This window comes from Trachemys scripta, chromosome 9, assembly GCF_013100865.1.
Source record: "Trachemys scripta elegans isolate TJP31775 chromosome 9, CAS_Tse_1.0, whole genome shotgun sequence".
Lineage (NCBI taxonomy): Eukaryota > Metazoa > Chordata > Testudines > Emydidae > Trachemys > Trachemys scripta.
Window position 1 is genome coordinate 70,002,199 of NC_048306.1, and position 16,872 is coordinate 70,019,070.

The 16,872-nt window shown below is 42.0% G+C and overlaps 1 protein-coding gene across 22 annotated transcripts in view; it reads left to right on the forward strand.

Moving 5' to 3' along the window:
* Positions 1-16,123, forward strand: part of AGFG1 (ArfGAP with FG repeats 1) — a 78,993-nt gene extending 62,870 nt beyond the window's left edge. For 10 of the 22 annotated variants that reach the window (XM_034781296.1, XM_034781283.1, XM_034781292.1 and 7 more), the window contains 6 exons: positions 656-735; positions 1,098-1,190; positions 3,682-3,729; positions 5,195-5,353; positions 12,310-12,401; positions 15,306-16,123. In XM_034781296.1, coding sequence (XP_034637187.1) covers positions 656-735; positions 1,098-1,190; positions 3,682-3,729; positions 5,195-5,353; positions 12,310-12,401; positions 15,306-15,365 — 532 coding nt within the window. In that variant the 3' untranslated portion in view covers positions 15,366-16,123. Of the gene's footprint in view, positions 1-655; positions 736-1,097; positions 1,191-3,681; positions 3,730-5,194; positions 5,354-6,788; positions 6,849-11,130; positions 11,829-12,309; positions 12,402-12,513; positions 12,596-15,305 lie in introns of those variants that run through there. The other 12 variants (XM_034781288.1, XM_034781303.1, XM_034781297.1 and 9 more) reach the window with 8 other exon arrangements.
* The last annotated feature ends 749 nt before the right edge of the window (positions 16,124-16,872 follow it).

Consider the following 16,872-nt stretch of genomic DNA (forward strand, 5'->3'; position numbering starts at 1 on the left):
GAAATAATTCTGAAGAGGAGTTAGTTGGGTGTTGACTTCACTGTCCTTATTAAAACTGCATCATTTCTTAACGGTAGTTGTGGTTGTACTGCCCGCTAGAGGTTGTAAAATGAAACTGAAGCAAGTGTTTATCAGTGAAACACTTTTACACCTTCCTAGACTTCACACACTAAATTCTGTTGGAGGATAACAATCCTCCATGTGGATTACATGCATATTTAAGCGTATAGCCTCATAATTGGTAAGAGATTGGTTTTGAAAAATGAGACATTTGCAATGTACGTCTTCTTTTTTTTATTATTATTTTTTTAAAGTAATTAAAAGCAAGCACCTGTAGTAACTTTTTTTTGCTTGGAAATGCAAATTTCCCTAAAGCTTTTGCTTGGCAGCCTATGCCTATTTCTTTTTCTCCTCATTGTCCATACTTCTACACTTTGCCACTGGCGGACAGGATTTGCCATTGCTCAGCGCTAATGTATTTAGCCTTTGACCTTGGCATCAAGAATTCAACTCCTGGCACTAATGGATTATATAGCATTTTCAGATCTGTGCCTAAATATCCCTTTTCTACTTTGCTTTTATCTGCCAAAATTAATCGTAGATGTTAATTGTTAAAGGAGCAACACTGACTTCATTGAATGTGAATTATTTACAGCAATGCTTTTGGAACAGTACCAGTGGCTGCTACTGCACAGACACAGCCTGCATCTTCAAGTGTGCCTGCTTCATTTGGAGGTATATTCAAATCTGACTAATGTTTATGCAGACTGTAAGCAAACATATTACTAAATTTTAGTTCAGTGTCCCATTGTATAGTAGTACTAATGACTTCTCTGTCATTAGAAATGATGACCTACACTGTTGCCAGTGCAGGCAATATAATGTAAGTAGTCTAAAATATCAGTGTGTTTTTTTTAAAAAAAATTTATATATATAAATAAAAAAAAAATCTCCTGTAGTACCCAACACAGAAAAGGTATGGAAAAACCTCTTATGTAAAGTTATTTCTGACTGTCTTTGACTTTGTGAAGGATGTGTAGAACAAATGCAAATCAACACAGCACTGTATAAATTTTTTTTAATTCTTAATCTTTCAGCAGCACCTTCCACAAATCCATTTGTAGCTGCCCCTGTCGCTCCAGTGGCACCTTCAACAAACCCGTTCCAGACCAATAGCCGAGGAGCAACAGGTTAGAAAAATAAAATTGCACTGTACAGTTTTATATGCTATGCAAGAGCATATACTTAATTTCAAAACGTCATTATATTTGTAGTTTCATAACTTTATTTTTTAGCAAGTGACTGAAAATAGATCGTGCACAAGTCAATGTAAAATTCTGCACTCTGTTTTTAAGTAAAAGAGCACAATATTTAAATAAGACATATATAGCCAAATTAAACAGGTGTTTAAGTTGAGGATGACATTTCATTTTGACAGTTTCAAAACATTCCCCAAGCCTCCAGGCAACCTGCCTTGTGGGGAGCCTGGAAATTCTGGGAGTCTCAGCTGTGGGGCAGATACCTGGAGGGCTGCCCCAGTGCCACAGACTCTGGAAGCCATTGAAACCAGAACTTCCAAGAGCTGTGAACTTGGCTTCTGGCTCCCCATCAGACAGGGTGCTAAGGAGCCAGGAACCAGGACTGCAAAGGAGGCTGGTAGGTGACTGGCAGGAAACCAGGCTAGGTAGGTTTTTTTTAAACTGCCTGGCTTCCATCTCTATTGCCATGGTCTCATGAAACATTTCAGTTTCAATGATTTGCCATTTTCTGGTGTAAGAATGTTCCATTCAAAACTTTTCCAACCAGCTCTAGTAATTTTTCTTTCTCTAAATTCCCCCTCCAATTTTAATTGGCTACAGCATTGACCTGCTGTATTGTTTTAAACCTGCTGTGTACTACTTGTTGCTGTTACATGCTAGGTGTGATTGTGTTAGTGTTGGCTGTAACAATTTATTTATAGAGTTTGAAAAGCACTTTGGGATACTCAGCAATGAAAGGCAGTATCTGTAGGGTCTCTTAGCTGCAGCTAGCTGCAGAATATAAATTCTGTTGCACTTTGGAAATTCTGCAGCAGTTTCATTTAGAATAAAAATATAAAAAATTAATAATGGAAGCAGTACAGTAGGCCCTATGATGTTTGTTTTTATACTAAACTATCCACCATGGAAGGCAGAGTGGAATTGAGATATGAACACTTGTTGGATATTTAAGTATTTGAAACAGTTTACTGTGACATTTGCACTGTCGCTGTCAGAATTTATAGCCCATTTAAATAAATGGAGCAATGCTAGCTTTTATCGTTCTTTGCACCCTTAAAGACAAACCCCGCATCCATTCACGTTTTCAGGTTTTTCCTTCCCTACCATTAGGGTGAGAAATCCTTTTAAATGATAGCTTGAATTAATGGAGCACAATTCTGAAACAGGAAGTAAATTCTGCAGAATCCATGGGGCCATGACTCCATATGTAAAATAGTTTAATTTATAAATTGAAAAATCAGCTTAATGTTCCTTCTTACAATACAATGCTCCTGGTTTAGACTCTACTACTAGTATAATATTTTATTCTATGCTTAATTCTTTATCTGCAATGCTGAATTTTAGGATTAGCCCCATGTGGCAACTGTGGCCATTCTGCCATTTAATAGACTCTACTGTTTGATTAAAACCTTCGGTATGCAACCAAAATTCTCTCCTTTATTTAATGCCATCCCAGTATTACAATCTTTACCACTTTGGACTATCTTTAAAAATTCCTGTCATTCTTTTGTATCCTTAAAAAATTATAGCTTTAAAGAGGCTGTTGGAATTACCTTCAGAAGGTCTCTGCCAGATAGTGACCTAGGATATGCCTACGCGCCTGCAGTTTGAACTGTGCGGATGTGAGTTGTGCTGTAACTCCCCTGTATGGATGCTGCAGATGTGAACTAGAAGGCTCCTAGTTTACATTTAATATAACCCTGTTTGAAGAGGATTATGTTATGTGAAGTAGTAACTTTAGTTCACATCCACACACTGAGTTACAGTTCAGCGCTTTGGTGTGCACTGCTATTCACTCCCCCCTTAGGCTGAACTGCAGGGATGTGTAGACAAGCCCCAAGTGTGAAGGTGGTGGTGTGTGTGTGTGTGTGTGTGTGTGGTTTTTTTTTTTTTGTTTTGTTTTTTTTTGTTTTGTTTTTTTTTTAAGATTATCCCTTTAAAACAAATTCTAGTCAACCACTTCTGAGTTCCCTTACTTCCAAAAACATGCTGTCCTTTGACAGTGTTTGGGCATCAACAAGTTTTACTGTACTTCAGTTAAGTATCTGATAGGATATTGTAATTAATATTTCCTGTCTCAAGTTCCTTTCTGCAAACTTGATAAGTGTAATTGCTTATAATTTAGCTTTATGCTATGTTTGCATCTTGCGTGCAGTGTAAATGGGTTTGGTATAAACTTGATAGTGTATTTTAGAAAAAAGCCTTTGACTTTAGCATAATTATTTCAGGTAACACCTATAATTTACCAATTGGTCTGCAGTACACTTGATAAATCCCAAAGTTTAGTTGTTAGAAAATTTTGTACAAGTTTTAAAAAAGCTCTTAATCACTGCACTTTTTGTCACGTAAAATAGTTGTATAAAAATGACTGTTCGGAAATCTATAAATATTTGACATTGGTCTTTTTGTGGCTTTCCATAAGGCCTCTCGGGAGCAATGCACTCTCACATATTTCCTCAGGCTCATTTTGGTAGGTGGCCACATTTGATATCTGAGTTTCGTGTGGCTAATTGTTTACTTGCTTGTGAAAGCTTATTGCCAGCTTCCTGGTTTTCTGCATGTAAATTTTGAGTAGGCTGTTTTCCATATTTTAAAATGGAGTGAGCATGGATGTGTGGCACTTGGAAAAAATTATCTTTGTCTTATTATAATTTTTTTATTTGCATCAAGCAATTAAGTAATTATTGCTTACCTCCATGGTCACGTTAGTAGACGCTTACAACTTATTTGAGCAAATTCTTTGATGCTTGCTTATAGTAAGTTTTATACCTTTTGGATATCCCAAACCATTGCACAATTTGTCAGTGTGTTTGGGTTTGCTGTTTTGTCAAGCTGTTCATTATTAAATAGCCTCTTCTGTTGATGGTAATTTGTGAAAGTAATGTCAATGCATTCTTTGTATGTACTGTATCAATTATCTGTTTACTTTATATCCCATACTTTGTCTTATTTCGTTTTAATGGTTACTTAAATATATAAACTCTCACCATTCCTTTCCTGACAATAGTTTACCTTTCAGTTAATCAAATATGTTGATTTGGAATTCAATTTGTGCAAATTTTATACCAAAGAAAGTCAAATTAAAATTTGTAACACATTAAAAGAATGGTTACACTTAATGCTGAATTAGAGCAAAAATGCTGCAGAAATGCCTAACATTTATGTTCATACCAAAAAGCTTTGTGTGCTGTTTAATATTAATCGCAGTAAACCCCGAAGGATTTAATAATGGTTTTGTTGCTAGTCATACTGTGCTGCACTTAATCAACATTTCTTTGAAGACATGCCTGGGGTGAATAAATACCGCAGGTTTGTTCTACCTGGAATGTTCAGTAACAGTGAGGCAGATGAGATTTTTTTTTTAAAGCACTATCTCAATCTTAAACTAAGGAATTCTGTGCTAGGAATTTTGTATACAAGTCTGTGCATGGTAGGAAGTTATTTTAAAAACACGGAAGATTGATTTTACAACTTTTTCATTGTTTATAATTTCACCTTGGAAATTATAAACTGTAATTTTTTCAGACTTAACATTTTCTTCCATTGAACATACAGGCTGGTTTTTTGGTGTTGCCTGTTAGTACTGGCCTCCACATGAACTCTTTACCAGAAATAACTTTTGGAGGCACTTGAGTAGAAGTAAAACATGGAAAAGAATTCCATGGACTTTACAGATACTAATGTAATCAGAAAAGTTGGACCTAGCCAACTTGACAGTGTTCTACTTGCAATTTAGCTTAACATTTTTTATCTTGCATGTATTTTATTTAATTTCTAGTGAGCAAATTAATTTAGTGTTACTGGAAGCGGAGACTAATCCATCCACTGGCAGTTGAGTGTGTATTACGAAGCTAGTAAGATTCTTTTTAGAGTGGCATGGTAGTAAATTTTGTATAAGAAATTACTTGTAAATTGAATGCTACTTCCCTTGCCAGCGGCAACATTTGGCACAGCATCCATGAGCATGCCTGCAGGATTTGGAACTCCTGCATCCTACAGTCTTCCTACTAGCTTCAGTGGCAATTTCCAGCAGCCTGCCTTCCCAACCCAGGGAGCTTTCCCACAACAGACTGCTTTTGCTCAGCAACCAAATGGTAAGTCCATACATACCTGAAATCTTGGTTAAGCAAGTGGGACTATATAAAGGAAATTTCTTGCATGTAAGGGGCAGGCGTGAGAGGAGTAGATCTTAATTTTTGTGTCAGTTGTGGTACGTTGTTACTAGCAAAAAAACTGACTATAGGTATGTCTACACTACGAAATTAGGTTGAATTTATAGAAGCTGGTTTTATAGAAATCGGTTTTATACAGTCGATTGTGTGTGTCCCCACATAAAATGCTCTAAGCGCATAAGTCGGCGGACTGCATCCACAGTACCGAGGATAGCATTGACTTCCGGAGCCTTGCACTGTGGGTAGCTATCCCACAGTTCCCGCAGTTTCCGCCGCCCATTGGAATTCTGGGTTGAGATCCCAATGCCTGATGATGCAAAAACAGTGTCGCGGGGGGTTCTGGGTACATGTCGTCAGGCTCCTCTCGCTCAGTCAGAGCAACGGCAGACAATCGATTAGCACCTTTTTACCTGGGTTACCTGTGCAGACAACATACCACGTCAAGCATGGAGCTCCCTCAGCTCAGCTCAGTCACCATATATCCTCTGGGTGCCGGCAGACATGATACTGCATTCCTACACAGCAGCAGCTAATTTACTTCACCGTCTACTGCCAAAAGGCAATTAGCTGCTGCTGTGTAGCAATGCAGTACCATGTCTGCCAGCACCCAGATAGCCGATGACGGCTACCAGTCTGCCTTTTGGCAGTAGACGGTGAAGTAAGACTGGTAGCCGTCATCGGCTATCTGGGTGCTGGCAGACGTGGGGCTGCATTGCTATACAGCAGCAGCTTCTTGCTTTTTGGCAGTGGATGGTGTATTATGACTGGTATCCGTCATCGTCATACTCGTCAGTGAGTTCGGTCAGAGGCACCTGGGCAGACATGTTTTGTCTCCTGGAGACTCAGTCCTGCCGGCAGTCCTATTGAACCGTCTTGACGATGATGGCTAGCAGTCGTAGTACAGCATCTTCTGCCAAGCACCCAGAAGATGCCAATGGCTATCAGTCATGCTGCACTGTCTGCTGCCAGCCTAAGATCTAAAAAATAGATGGACCAGATTTGTTCTGTATTCATTTGCTTTCCCCTCCCTCCGTGAAATCAACGGCCTGCTAAAGCCAGGGTTTTGAGTTCAATCTTTGGGGGGGGCCATTCTGTGTGACAGTTGTTTGTGTTTCTCCCTGATGCACAGCCACCTTTGTTGATTTTAATTCCCTGTAAGCCATGTCATCCGAAGAAGTGAGGTTTTTACCTACGAAAGCTTATGCCCAAATAAATCTGTTAGTCTTTAAGGTGCCACTAGACTCCTTGTTGTTTTTGTAGATACAGACTAACACGGCTACCCCCTGATACATGTAAGCCATGTCATCACTCGCCCCTCCATCCCTCCGTCAGACAATAGTTTCGTGCCTTTTTTCAGCCCAGATGCCATAGCACTGTGATCATGGAGCCCGCTCAGATCACCGCAGCGATTATGAACACCACGCGCATTGTCCTGGATTATATGCAGAGCCAGAACATGCCAAAGCAAAACCAGGCGAGGAGGCGATTGCAGTGATTTGAAGCGCGGCGACAAGAGTGATGAGGAAATTGACATGGACATAGACCTCTCACAAAGTACGGGCCCCAGCAATGTGCAAATCATGGTGTTACCGGGGCAGATTCATGCCGTGGAACGCCGATTCTGGGCCCGGGAAACAAGCACAGACTGGTGGGACTGCATCGTGTTGCAGGTGTGGGACGATTCCCAGTGGCTGCGAAACTTTCGCATGCATAAGGGCACTTTCATGGAACTTTGTGACTTGCTTTCCCCTGCCCTGAAGCGCCAGAATACCAGGATGAGAGCAGCCCTCACAGTTGAGAAGCGAGTGGCGATAGCCCTCTGGAAGCTTGCAATGCCAGACAGCTACCGGTCAGTTGGGAATCAATTTGGAGTGGGCAAATCTACTGTGGGGGCTGCTGTGATGCAAGTAGCCAAAGCAATCGCTGAGCTGCTGCTATCAAAGGTAGTGACTCTGAGAAACATGCAGGTCATAGTGGATGGCTTTAGTGCAATGGGATTCCCAAACTGTGGTGGGGCGATAGATGGAACCCATATCCCTATCTTGGCACCGGAGCACCAAGCCACGAAGTACATAAACCTCAAGGGGTACTTTTCAATGCCGCTGCAAGCCCTGGTGGATCACAAGGGACATTTCACTAACATCAACGTGGGATGGCCGGGAAAGGTACGTGATGCTCGTGTCTTCAGGAACTCTGGTCTGTTTCAAAAGCTGGAGGAAGGGACTTTCTTCCCGGACCATAAAATAAGTGTTGGGGATGTTGAAATGCCTGTCGTTCTCCGTGGGGACCCAGCCTACCCCTTAATGCCATGGCTTATGAAGCCGTACACAGGCAGCCTGGACAGTAGTCAGGACCTGTTCAACTATAGGCTGAGCACTTGCCGAATGGTGGTGGAATGTGCATTTGGACGTTTAAAAGCGCGCTGGCGCAGTTTACTGACTCGGATAGACCTCAGCGAAGCCAATATTCCAATTGTTATTGCTGCTTGCTGTGCGCTCCACAGGATCTGTGAGAGTAAGGTGGAAACATTTATGGCGGGGTGGGAGGTTGAGGCAACTCGCCTGGCCGCTGATTACGCGCAGCCAGACACCAGGGCGGTTAGAAGAGTACAGCAGGGCGCAGTGCGCATCAGAGAAGCTTTGAAAACCAGTTTTGTGACTGGCCAGGCTACGGTATGAAACTTCTGTTTTTTCTCCTTGATGAACCCTCCCCCCCCACCCCCCGTTCACTCTAATTCTCTGTAAACTAACCACCCTCCCCTCCCCCCTTTGATCACCGCTTGCAGAGGCAATAAAGTCATTGTTACTTCACATTCATGCATTCTTTATTAATTCATCACACAACTAGGGGGATAACTGCCAAGGTAGCCCGGGAGGGGTGGGGGAAGAGGGAAGGAAAAGGACACACTGCAGTTTAAAACTTTAAAACTTTAACACTTATTGAAGGCCAGCCTTCTGATGCTTGGGCAATCATCTGGGGTGGAGTGGCTGGGTGGCCGGAGGCTCCCCAACCGCATTTTTGGGCATCTAGGTGAGGAGGCAATGTAACTTGGGGAGGAGGGCTGTTGGTTACACAGGGGCTGTAGCGGCGGTCTCTGCTCCTGCTGCCTTTCCTGCTGCTCAACCATACGCTGGAGCATTTCAGTTTGATGCTCTAGCAGCCGGAGCATCGACTCTTGCCTTCTGTCAGCAAGCTGAGGCCACCTATCCTCTTCAGACCGCCACTTGCTCTCTTCAGCCCGCCACCTCTCCTCTCGTTCATATTGTGCTTTTTTGCACTCTGACATTGACTGTCTCCACGCATTCTGCTGTGCTCTTTCAGCGTGGGAGGACATCTGGAGCTCGGAGAACATATCATCCCGAGTCCGCCGTTATCTCCTTCTAATCTTCACTAGCCTCTGTGAAGGAGAAACATTTGCAGCTGGTGGTGGTGAAGGGGGAGGTGTTTAAAAAAGACACATTTTAGAGAACAATGGGTACACTCTTTCACATTAAATTTTGCTGTTCACATTACACAGCACATGTGCTTTCGTTACAAGGTCGCATTTTTCCTCTTCTATTGAGGGCCTGCCGGTTTGGTGTGAGAGATCACTCACGCAGTGCCAGGCAACAGATTTTGACTTGCAGGCAGCCATGGTAAGCCACAGTCTTTTGGCTTTTTTAACCTTCATAACATGTGGGAATGGTTTCAAACAGCAGCGTCCTCATTTCCCATACCAAGCACCCATTGGATTGGCCATTTAAAATGGGTTTGCAATGTAAAAGGAGGGGCTGTGGTTTCCGGGTTAACGTGTAGCACAAACCCAACTACCCTCTCGCTCCCCCCCCCCCCCCCACACACACCCCAATTCTCTGGGATGATCACTTCACCCCTTCCCCCACCGCATGGCTAACAGCGGGGAACATTTCTGTTCAGCCGAGCAGGAACGGGCACCTCTGAATGTCCCCTTAATAAAAATCACCCCATTTCAACCAGGTGACCGTGAATGATATCACTCTCCTGAGGATAACAGAGAGAGAAGGAATGGATGTTGTCTGCATGCCAGCAAACACCGGGACCATACGCCGCCATTTTTTGTTATGCAATGATTCCAGACTACGTGCTACTGGCCTGGTGTGGTAAAGTGTCCTACCATGGCGGACGGGATAAGGCAGCCCTCCCCAGAAACCTTTTGCAAAAGGCTTTGGGAGTACATGAAGGAGAGCTTTCTGGAGATGTCCCTGGAGGATTTCCGCTCCATCCCCATACACGTTAACAGACTTTTCCAGTAGTTGTACTGGCCGCAATTGCCATGGCAAATTAATCATTAAACACACTTGCTTTTAAACCATGTGTAATATTTACAAAGGTACACTCACCAGAGGTCCCTTTTGTGCCCTCAGGGTCTGGGAACACGCCTTGGGTGAGTTCAGGGGTTACTGGTTCCAGGTCCAGGGTGATAAACATATCATGGCTGTTGGGGAAACCAGTTTCTCCGCTTCCTTGTTGTGAGCTATCTTCATTGTCCTCCTCATCATCATCTTCCTCATACCCTGAACCCGCTTCCCTGTTGTGTGATTCTCCATTGATGGAGTCAAAGCACATGGTTGGGGTAGTGGTGGCTGCACCCCCTAGCATGGCATGCAGCTCCGCGTAGAAGCGGCATGTTTGCGGCTCTGCCCCGGACCTTCCGTTTGCCTCTCTGGCTTTGTGGTAGGCTTGCCTTAGCTCCTTAATTTTCACGTGGCACTGCTGTGCGTCTCTGTTATGGCTTCTGTCCTTCATGGCCTTGGAGACTTTTTCTAATATTTTGCCATTTCGTTTACTGCTACGGAGTTCAGCTAGCACTGATTCGTCTCCCCATATGGCGAGCAGATCCCGTACCTCCCGTTCGGTCCATGTTGGAGCTCTTTTGCGATCCTGGGACTCCATCATGGTTACCTGTGCTGATGAGCTCTGCGTGGTCACCTGTGCTCTCCATGCTGGGCAAACAGAAAATGAAATTCAAAAGTTCGCGGGGCTTTTCCTGTCTACCTGGTCAGTGCATCTGAGTTGAGAGCGCTGCCCAGAGCGGTCACAATGAAGCACTGTGGGATAGCTCCCGGAGGCCAATAATGTCGAATTCCGTCCACACTACCCCAAATCCGACCCACAAAGGCCGATTTCAGCGCTAATCCCTTCGGCGGTGGAGTAAAGAAACAGGTTTAAAGGGCCCTTTAAGTAGAAAAAAAGGGCTTTGTCATGTGGACGTGTCCAGACTTAATTAGATTTAACGCTGCTAAATTCGACCTAAACTCGTAGTGTAGACCAGGCCTATGAAATACTCTAACTACCTTTTAGCAATCCAAGATGATACTTAACTTCTAATGTACATTTTCCTTATCTTGGATCTTTTGGGATGATCTTGCAACTGTATATAATTGCATGACCAAAGAACTTGGTTTCGGCATTGTCTTTTATAGCATGGTATAATCTTTGTCAAATGTGTCCAGTTTTATTGCTATAACTATGATCTCTATCTCTGAAACAAAATGACAGTGAGACTTTTTAGTTGGATTTTTTTACTGAAACTTTTGTGCAGGGAAGAAGACTGTTTTTCACTCCTGTATGTGTCTGGAACCTATTATAACATATTTTCCTCAAACCTTAAAAAGGGGAGAGGGCTAGAGAGAATCAAAGAAAATAGCCTAAATTATTTTTTTATTAATTTTTACATGCAGGAAAAGGTCCAAAAAGAAAACTGTGCACTGGAATATAATCAGGAAGGAATGACTTTGGAACCTTTAGAAATAACCACCCAACTCTTGCTTCCTTTTTTCTGTAACACAAAAGTAGCCACTTTGTTTTCCTATTTAACTTTTTATATTAACACCGATTAATGCACTTGTAACTGTAACTAATATTATAAAGCTGTATCTCTGGTGGTATTGGTTCAATAATATTTGTTGGTATCTGCTTTAGGGAGGCAGAGTATTTGGATTCTGAACACTTAAAAAGATGCTGTAATTTACTGTGCTGTTACCTTGTACGAAATGTGTAGTAGAAAATCACAATGATTTGGCCTGATTTCTTCCTGGAAAACCATTAATAGGCCTGGCTTATAGCTAGGCTTGGAAGGATTAAGTTTTTATTGGTAAATGTTGATAAACATTGTTTTCACTGTGTGTACACAAACCGAACAGAGATTTCAATCAACGCTAGAAATTTACAGATAGGCAAAATAAGAAAATTGCTGCTTGAGAACTTATTTGAGTTAAAACCCAGTGATTTAAGACTTTTGAATTAGGTTTGTTACAAGTGGACTAACATGAATCGTGAAAACAGTTATGATTTGTTTTAAACATATTTCATTTGTATATTTTTGTTGTATTGACAAGAGTTTTAAGGGTTTACAAAGCTTTAATTTTTTGAATCTCAATAGTTCTAAGTAATTTTTACAGCTGAAAATTTTAATTTGAACTTGTATTGTTAGTGTGTTTGGCATTTTACTTACCTTAGATGATGATGATAAATTGTTTCACTTCCATGTTCACTCTGATTACGTTAAATTGATTAGAAACTTACTAAAGTGTCATGTACTAGAACAACATCGTAGCGTTTTGGCTTAGAAACAGTCATGGGAATTCTTCTAAAAACATATTTCCATAGGAATTGAAAGAAAATTCATAGTTTTTTTTTTTTAATTTGTTTTGAAGTTTTGCATAAATGCATATTTAGAGAGGCTAAATTATGGACCGGATTTGACCCAGTCCTGCTGCCTTGATGGACAAATTACCAGTGCCCTAAAAGGTTTAACTTGCGTCACTGTGGTGGGAGTGGGCTTATAGGGAATAGTCTTCTGTCTTTAAAGGCTTGGCCACCAGTATGAAGCTACTTCTAACATCTTTTATCTTGACAAGGTGCAGGTTTTGCTGCATTTGGACAGGCAAAGCCTGTAGTAACCCCCTTTGGACAAGTTGCTGCTGTTGGAGTATCTAGTAATCCTTTTATGGTAAGTGAGAACTATTACACAGTAATAGTAAATCTTACAGGTCCAAAAAGAGATGTAATCTACAATACACTTAATTTAGATACGCATGCAGCTTGATTTTGTTTTAACTTAGGGAAGGCAGCATGTGATCTCCTAGATGCAATTCAGTATTCAGATGACATGACATTGATAAGGCTGTTCAAAATCAGACCGAGGTATTTATGTACAATGATCTTATTGGGGTGTACAGTAACACCTCGTTTAATGTTGTAGTTATGTTCCTGAAAAATGCTACTTTAAGCTAAATGGCAGTGATGATTGTGAAGCTTGGTTGAGGTGGTGAAGTCAGAGGGTGGGCTATTTCTCAGGGAATGCCTTACTGCTAAATGATGAACTAGCACTCAGCTGAGCCCTCAAAGGTTAACACGTTGTTAATATAGCATCATACTCTGCAAGGCAGCAGGAATGGAGAGAGGAGTCACAGCATGGCAGAGAGAGACTGTGTGAGAGAGATGTGCATTGCCCCTTTAAGTACACTGACCTCATTCTAAGTACATTGCCTTTTTAAGTAGATCATCAAGTTGAAACAGCAGCTGCTGCTGCCAGCAAGCTCCCTCTGTCCTGAGCCCTGTCGTTTTCCCCCCCTGCTCTATGAAGATTGGGTACAGGAACGGTAGGAGGGGGACACCCTGACATTAGCACCACTCTTTCCCTTCCCACCCTGTGTAAAGCAAGCAGGAGGCTCCCGGGAGCAGCTCCAAGGCAGAGGGCAGGAGCAGCACATGGCAGTGGGGGGAGGGACCGCTGAACTGCCCGGCAATTGACAGCCTGCTGTGCGGTTGCCGCACAGGGAACTTAAAGGAGCAGGGAGCTGATGGGGGGGGGGGGGGGCCGCCAGTCCCCCCTGGTTCCAAGCCCCCACCAGCTAGCTCCAATGAGCTGCTCTTTCTGCAAGCAGTGGACAAAGCAGGTGGCTGCCAAACAATGTTATAAGGGAGCATTGCACAACTTTAAATGAGCATGTTCCCTAATTGATCAGCAATGTAACAATGAAACAACGTTAACGGGGAGGACGTTAAGTGAGAAGTTACTGTATTTTAGAATGAACCACCAAAAAGCACAACAATATATAAGGTATTAAATAGGGTTGTTGATTAATCGCAGTTAACTTATGTGATTAACTCAAAAAAATTAACTACGATTAAAAAAATTAATTGCGATTGAATTGCACTGTTAAACAATAGAATACCAATTGAAATGTATTAAATATTTTTGGATGTGTTTCTACATTTTCAAATATATTTATTTCTATTACAACACAGGATACTAAGTGCACAGTGCTCACTTTATATTATTTTTTATTACAAATATTTGCAATGTAAAAATGATAAAAGAAATAGTATTTTTCAATTCACCTCATCTCCTTATCATGAAAGTGTAACTTACAAATGTGGATTTTTTTTGTTACATAACTGCACTCAAAAACAAAACAACGTAAAACTTTAGAGCCTACAAGTCTACTCAGTCCTACTTCTTGTTCAGCCAATTGCTAAGACAAACAAGTGTGTTGACATTTACAGGAGATACTGCTGACTGCTTCTTATTTACAATGTCACCTGAAAGTGAGAACAGCCGTTCGCATGGCACTTTTTTAAGCCGGCATTGCAAGGTATTTACGTGCCAGATATGCTAAACATTCATATGCCCCTTCATGCTTTGGACACCATTCCAGAGGACATGCTGCTGAAGCTTGTTAAAAAAATAATGCGTTAATTAAATTTGTGACTGAACTCCATGGGGGAGAATTGTATGTCTCCTGTTCTGTTACCCACATTTTGCCATATATTTCATGTTATAGCTGTCTCAGATGATGACCCAGCACATGTTTGTTTTAAGAACGCTTTCACAGCAGATTTGACAAAACGCAAAGAAGAAACCAATGTGAGATATCTAAAAATAGCTACAGCACTCGACTCAAAGTTTAAGAATCTGAAATCCCTTCAAAAAATCTGAGAGTGACAAGGTGTGGAGAATGTTTTCAGATGTCTTAAAAGAGCAACACTCCGATGCGGAAACTACAGAACCCGATCCACCAAAGAAGAAAATCAACCTTCTGCTGGTGGCATCTGACTCAAATGATGAAAATGAACATGCGTTGGTCCGCTCTGCTTTGGATCGTTAACGAGCAGAACTTATCAGCATGAAGGCATGTATTCTGGAATGGTGGCTGAAGCAGGAAGGGACATATGAATCTTTAGCGCATCTGGCACGTGAATATCTTGCGATGCAGCTACAACAGTGCCATGCGAATGCCTGTTCTCATTTTCAGGTGACATTGTAAACAAGACGTGGTCAGCATTAACACCTGCAAATTGTAACCAAACTTCTTTGTCTGAGCGATTGGCTGAAGTAGGACTGAGGGGACTTGTAGGTTCTAAAGTTTTATATTGTTTTGTTTTTTGAGTGCAGTTACTTTTTGTACGTAATTCTACATTTGTAAGTTCAACTTTCATTATAAAGAGATTGCATTACAGTACTTGTATTAGGTGAATTGAAAAATACTATTTTTTTACAGTGCAAATATTTATGATAAAAACTAGTGAGCACTGTACAGTTTGTATTCTGTGTTGTAATTGAAATCAATATATTTGAAAATGTAGAGAACATCCAAAAATATTTAAATAATGGTATTCTATTATTGTTTAACAGTGCGATTAATCACGATTAATTTTTTTAATCGCTTGACAACCCTAGTATTAAGCTATAATATAAAAAGGAAATCTTTCTTACCAAGGTAGTAACAGGCTTTCGTTTTTTTTTTTTTTTTTTTATCCCATTCAGACACAGTACTTGTTTAGGGTTTGTCATGTGCAAAAACAGTTCGTACATTTGATTTCGGTTTTTTTACCTTTCTCTGTTTTTCAGGCTGGTGCACCAACAGGACAGTTTCCCACAGGAAGCTCATCAACCAATCCTTTCTTATAGCCTTATAGACACTTTACCCAAAAGAACTCTTATTTGGTCACATAACATCTCTGCGCCTCTTGCACTGTTGTCTTGTTTCACTGATCTTAGCTTTAAACACAAGAGAAGTCTTTAATAAAAAAACAAACAAACCTGCATTGTGTATTAAAACCACCAGATACTATGTGCAAAACGGAGGGCTGTGGTAACATCCTTAACCTGTGAATTGGCAGGAGAAAAGTAGCGGTATCATGTATATTAAAATTGGCTAATAAGTAATTGCAGATACCACATTCATTATGCTGCAGTACTGTACATATTTTTTTCTTAGAAAATAGCTATTTGTGCATATCAGTATTTGTAACTTTAACACATTGTTATGTGAAAAATGTTACTGGGGAAATAGATCAGCCACTTTGAGGTGCTGTTGTATCTCTTGGAATGAATTACCTACATCATTTTAACCGTTGCTATTGGAAGTCATGAAGTCAAATTGGAGGTTTTGTTCATTCTCCAAAATGTTTTCCATTCCGAAAGAGCTCTTCTATTTATACATGCCTACACTCTCTATAATGTAGAGGGATACCTGTCTGCCTAATAAAGCTGATCATGTTTTGCTACAGTTTGCAGGTGAAAAAAAATAAATATTAGGGAAAAAAAAAAAGGACTACGTGTATTCTTGCTGCTGTGCAGTAACAATAATGGGTTGAAATGTAAGCAGTGTATGTACTTGTATATTGGTCTATTCATGAACACTTAAATAAAGCAAGGTAAACAAAGTGAGTCTGCAGGTTTTACAGGTAAATTTGAGGACACAACTTTCACACGATTCATCAGGTCAACTTAATTCTGACCTGTGACACTGATGTCAGTTCATTTATCTCAGGGGAGGGCAAACTATGGCCTGTGGGCCAGATCCGGCCCATCAGGGTTTTCAGTCTGGCCTGCGGGATCGCCAACCCTGTGGTGCAGCAGGGCTAAGGCAGGCTCCCTGCCTGCCTTGGCCTGCACCACTCCTGGAAGTAGCTGGCACCGCGGCCCCAGGGGGAGGGAGAGCAGAGGACTCCATGCGCTGCCCTCGCCTGCAGCCACTGCCCCTCACCCGCAGCTCCCATTGGTGGGGAACCGCAGCCAATGGGAGCTTCGGATGTGGTACCCGCAGGTGAGGGCAGGGTGTGGCGGAGCCTCCTGCTCCAACCCACCCCCAGGAGCCACTGCTGGATGTGCTGGCCACTTCCAGCCAGGGCAGGCAGGGAGCCTGCCTTAGCCCTGCTGCGTGCCACTGCCACCCTGGAGCTGCTCAAGGTAAGCGGTGTCAGGCTGGAGCCTGCACCCTCAACCCCTCCTGCATCCTGCCCAGAGCCCCCTCCTGCACTCTGCACCCCCTCCCACATCCAGCACTTCCTCCTGCACCCCAACCCCCCTGCCCTAGCCCTACATTCATGGCCCTGCATACAATTTCCCCACCCAGATGTGGCTCTTAGGCCAGAAAGTTTGCCCATCCCTGATTTATCTCCTTACAATACCA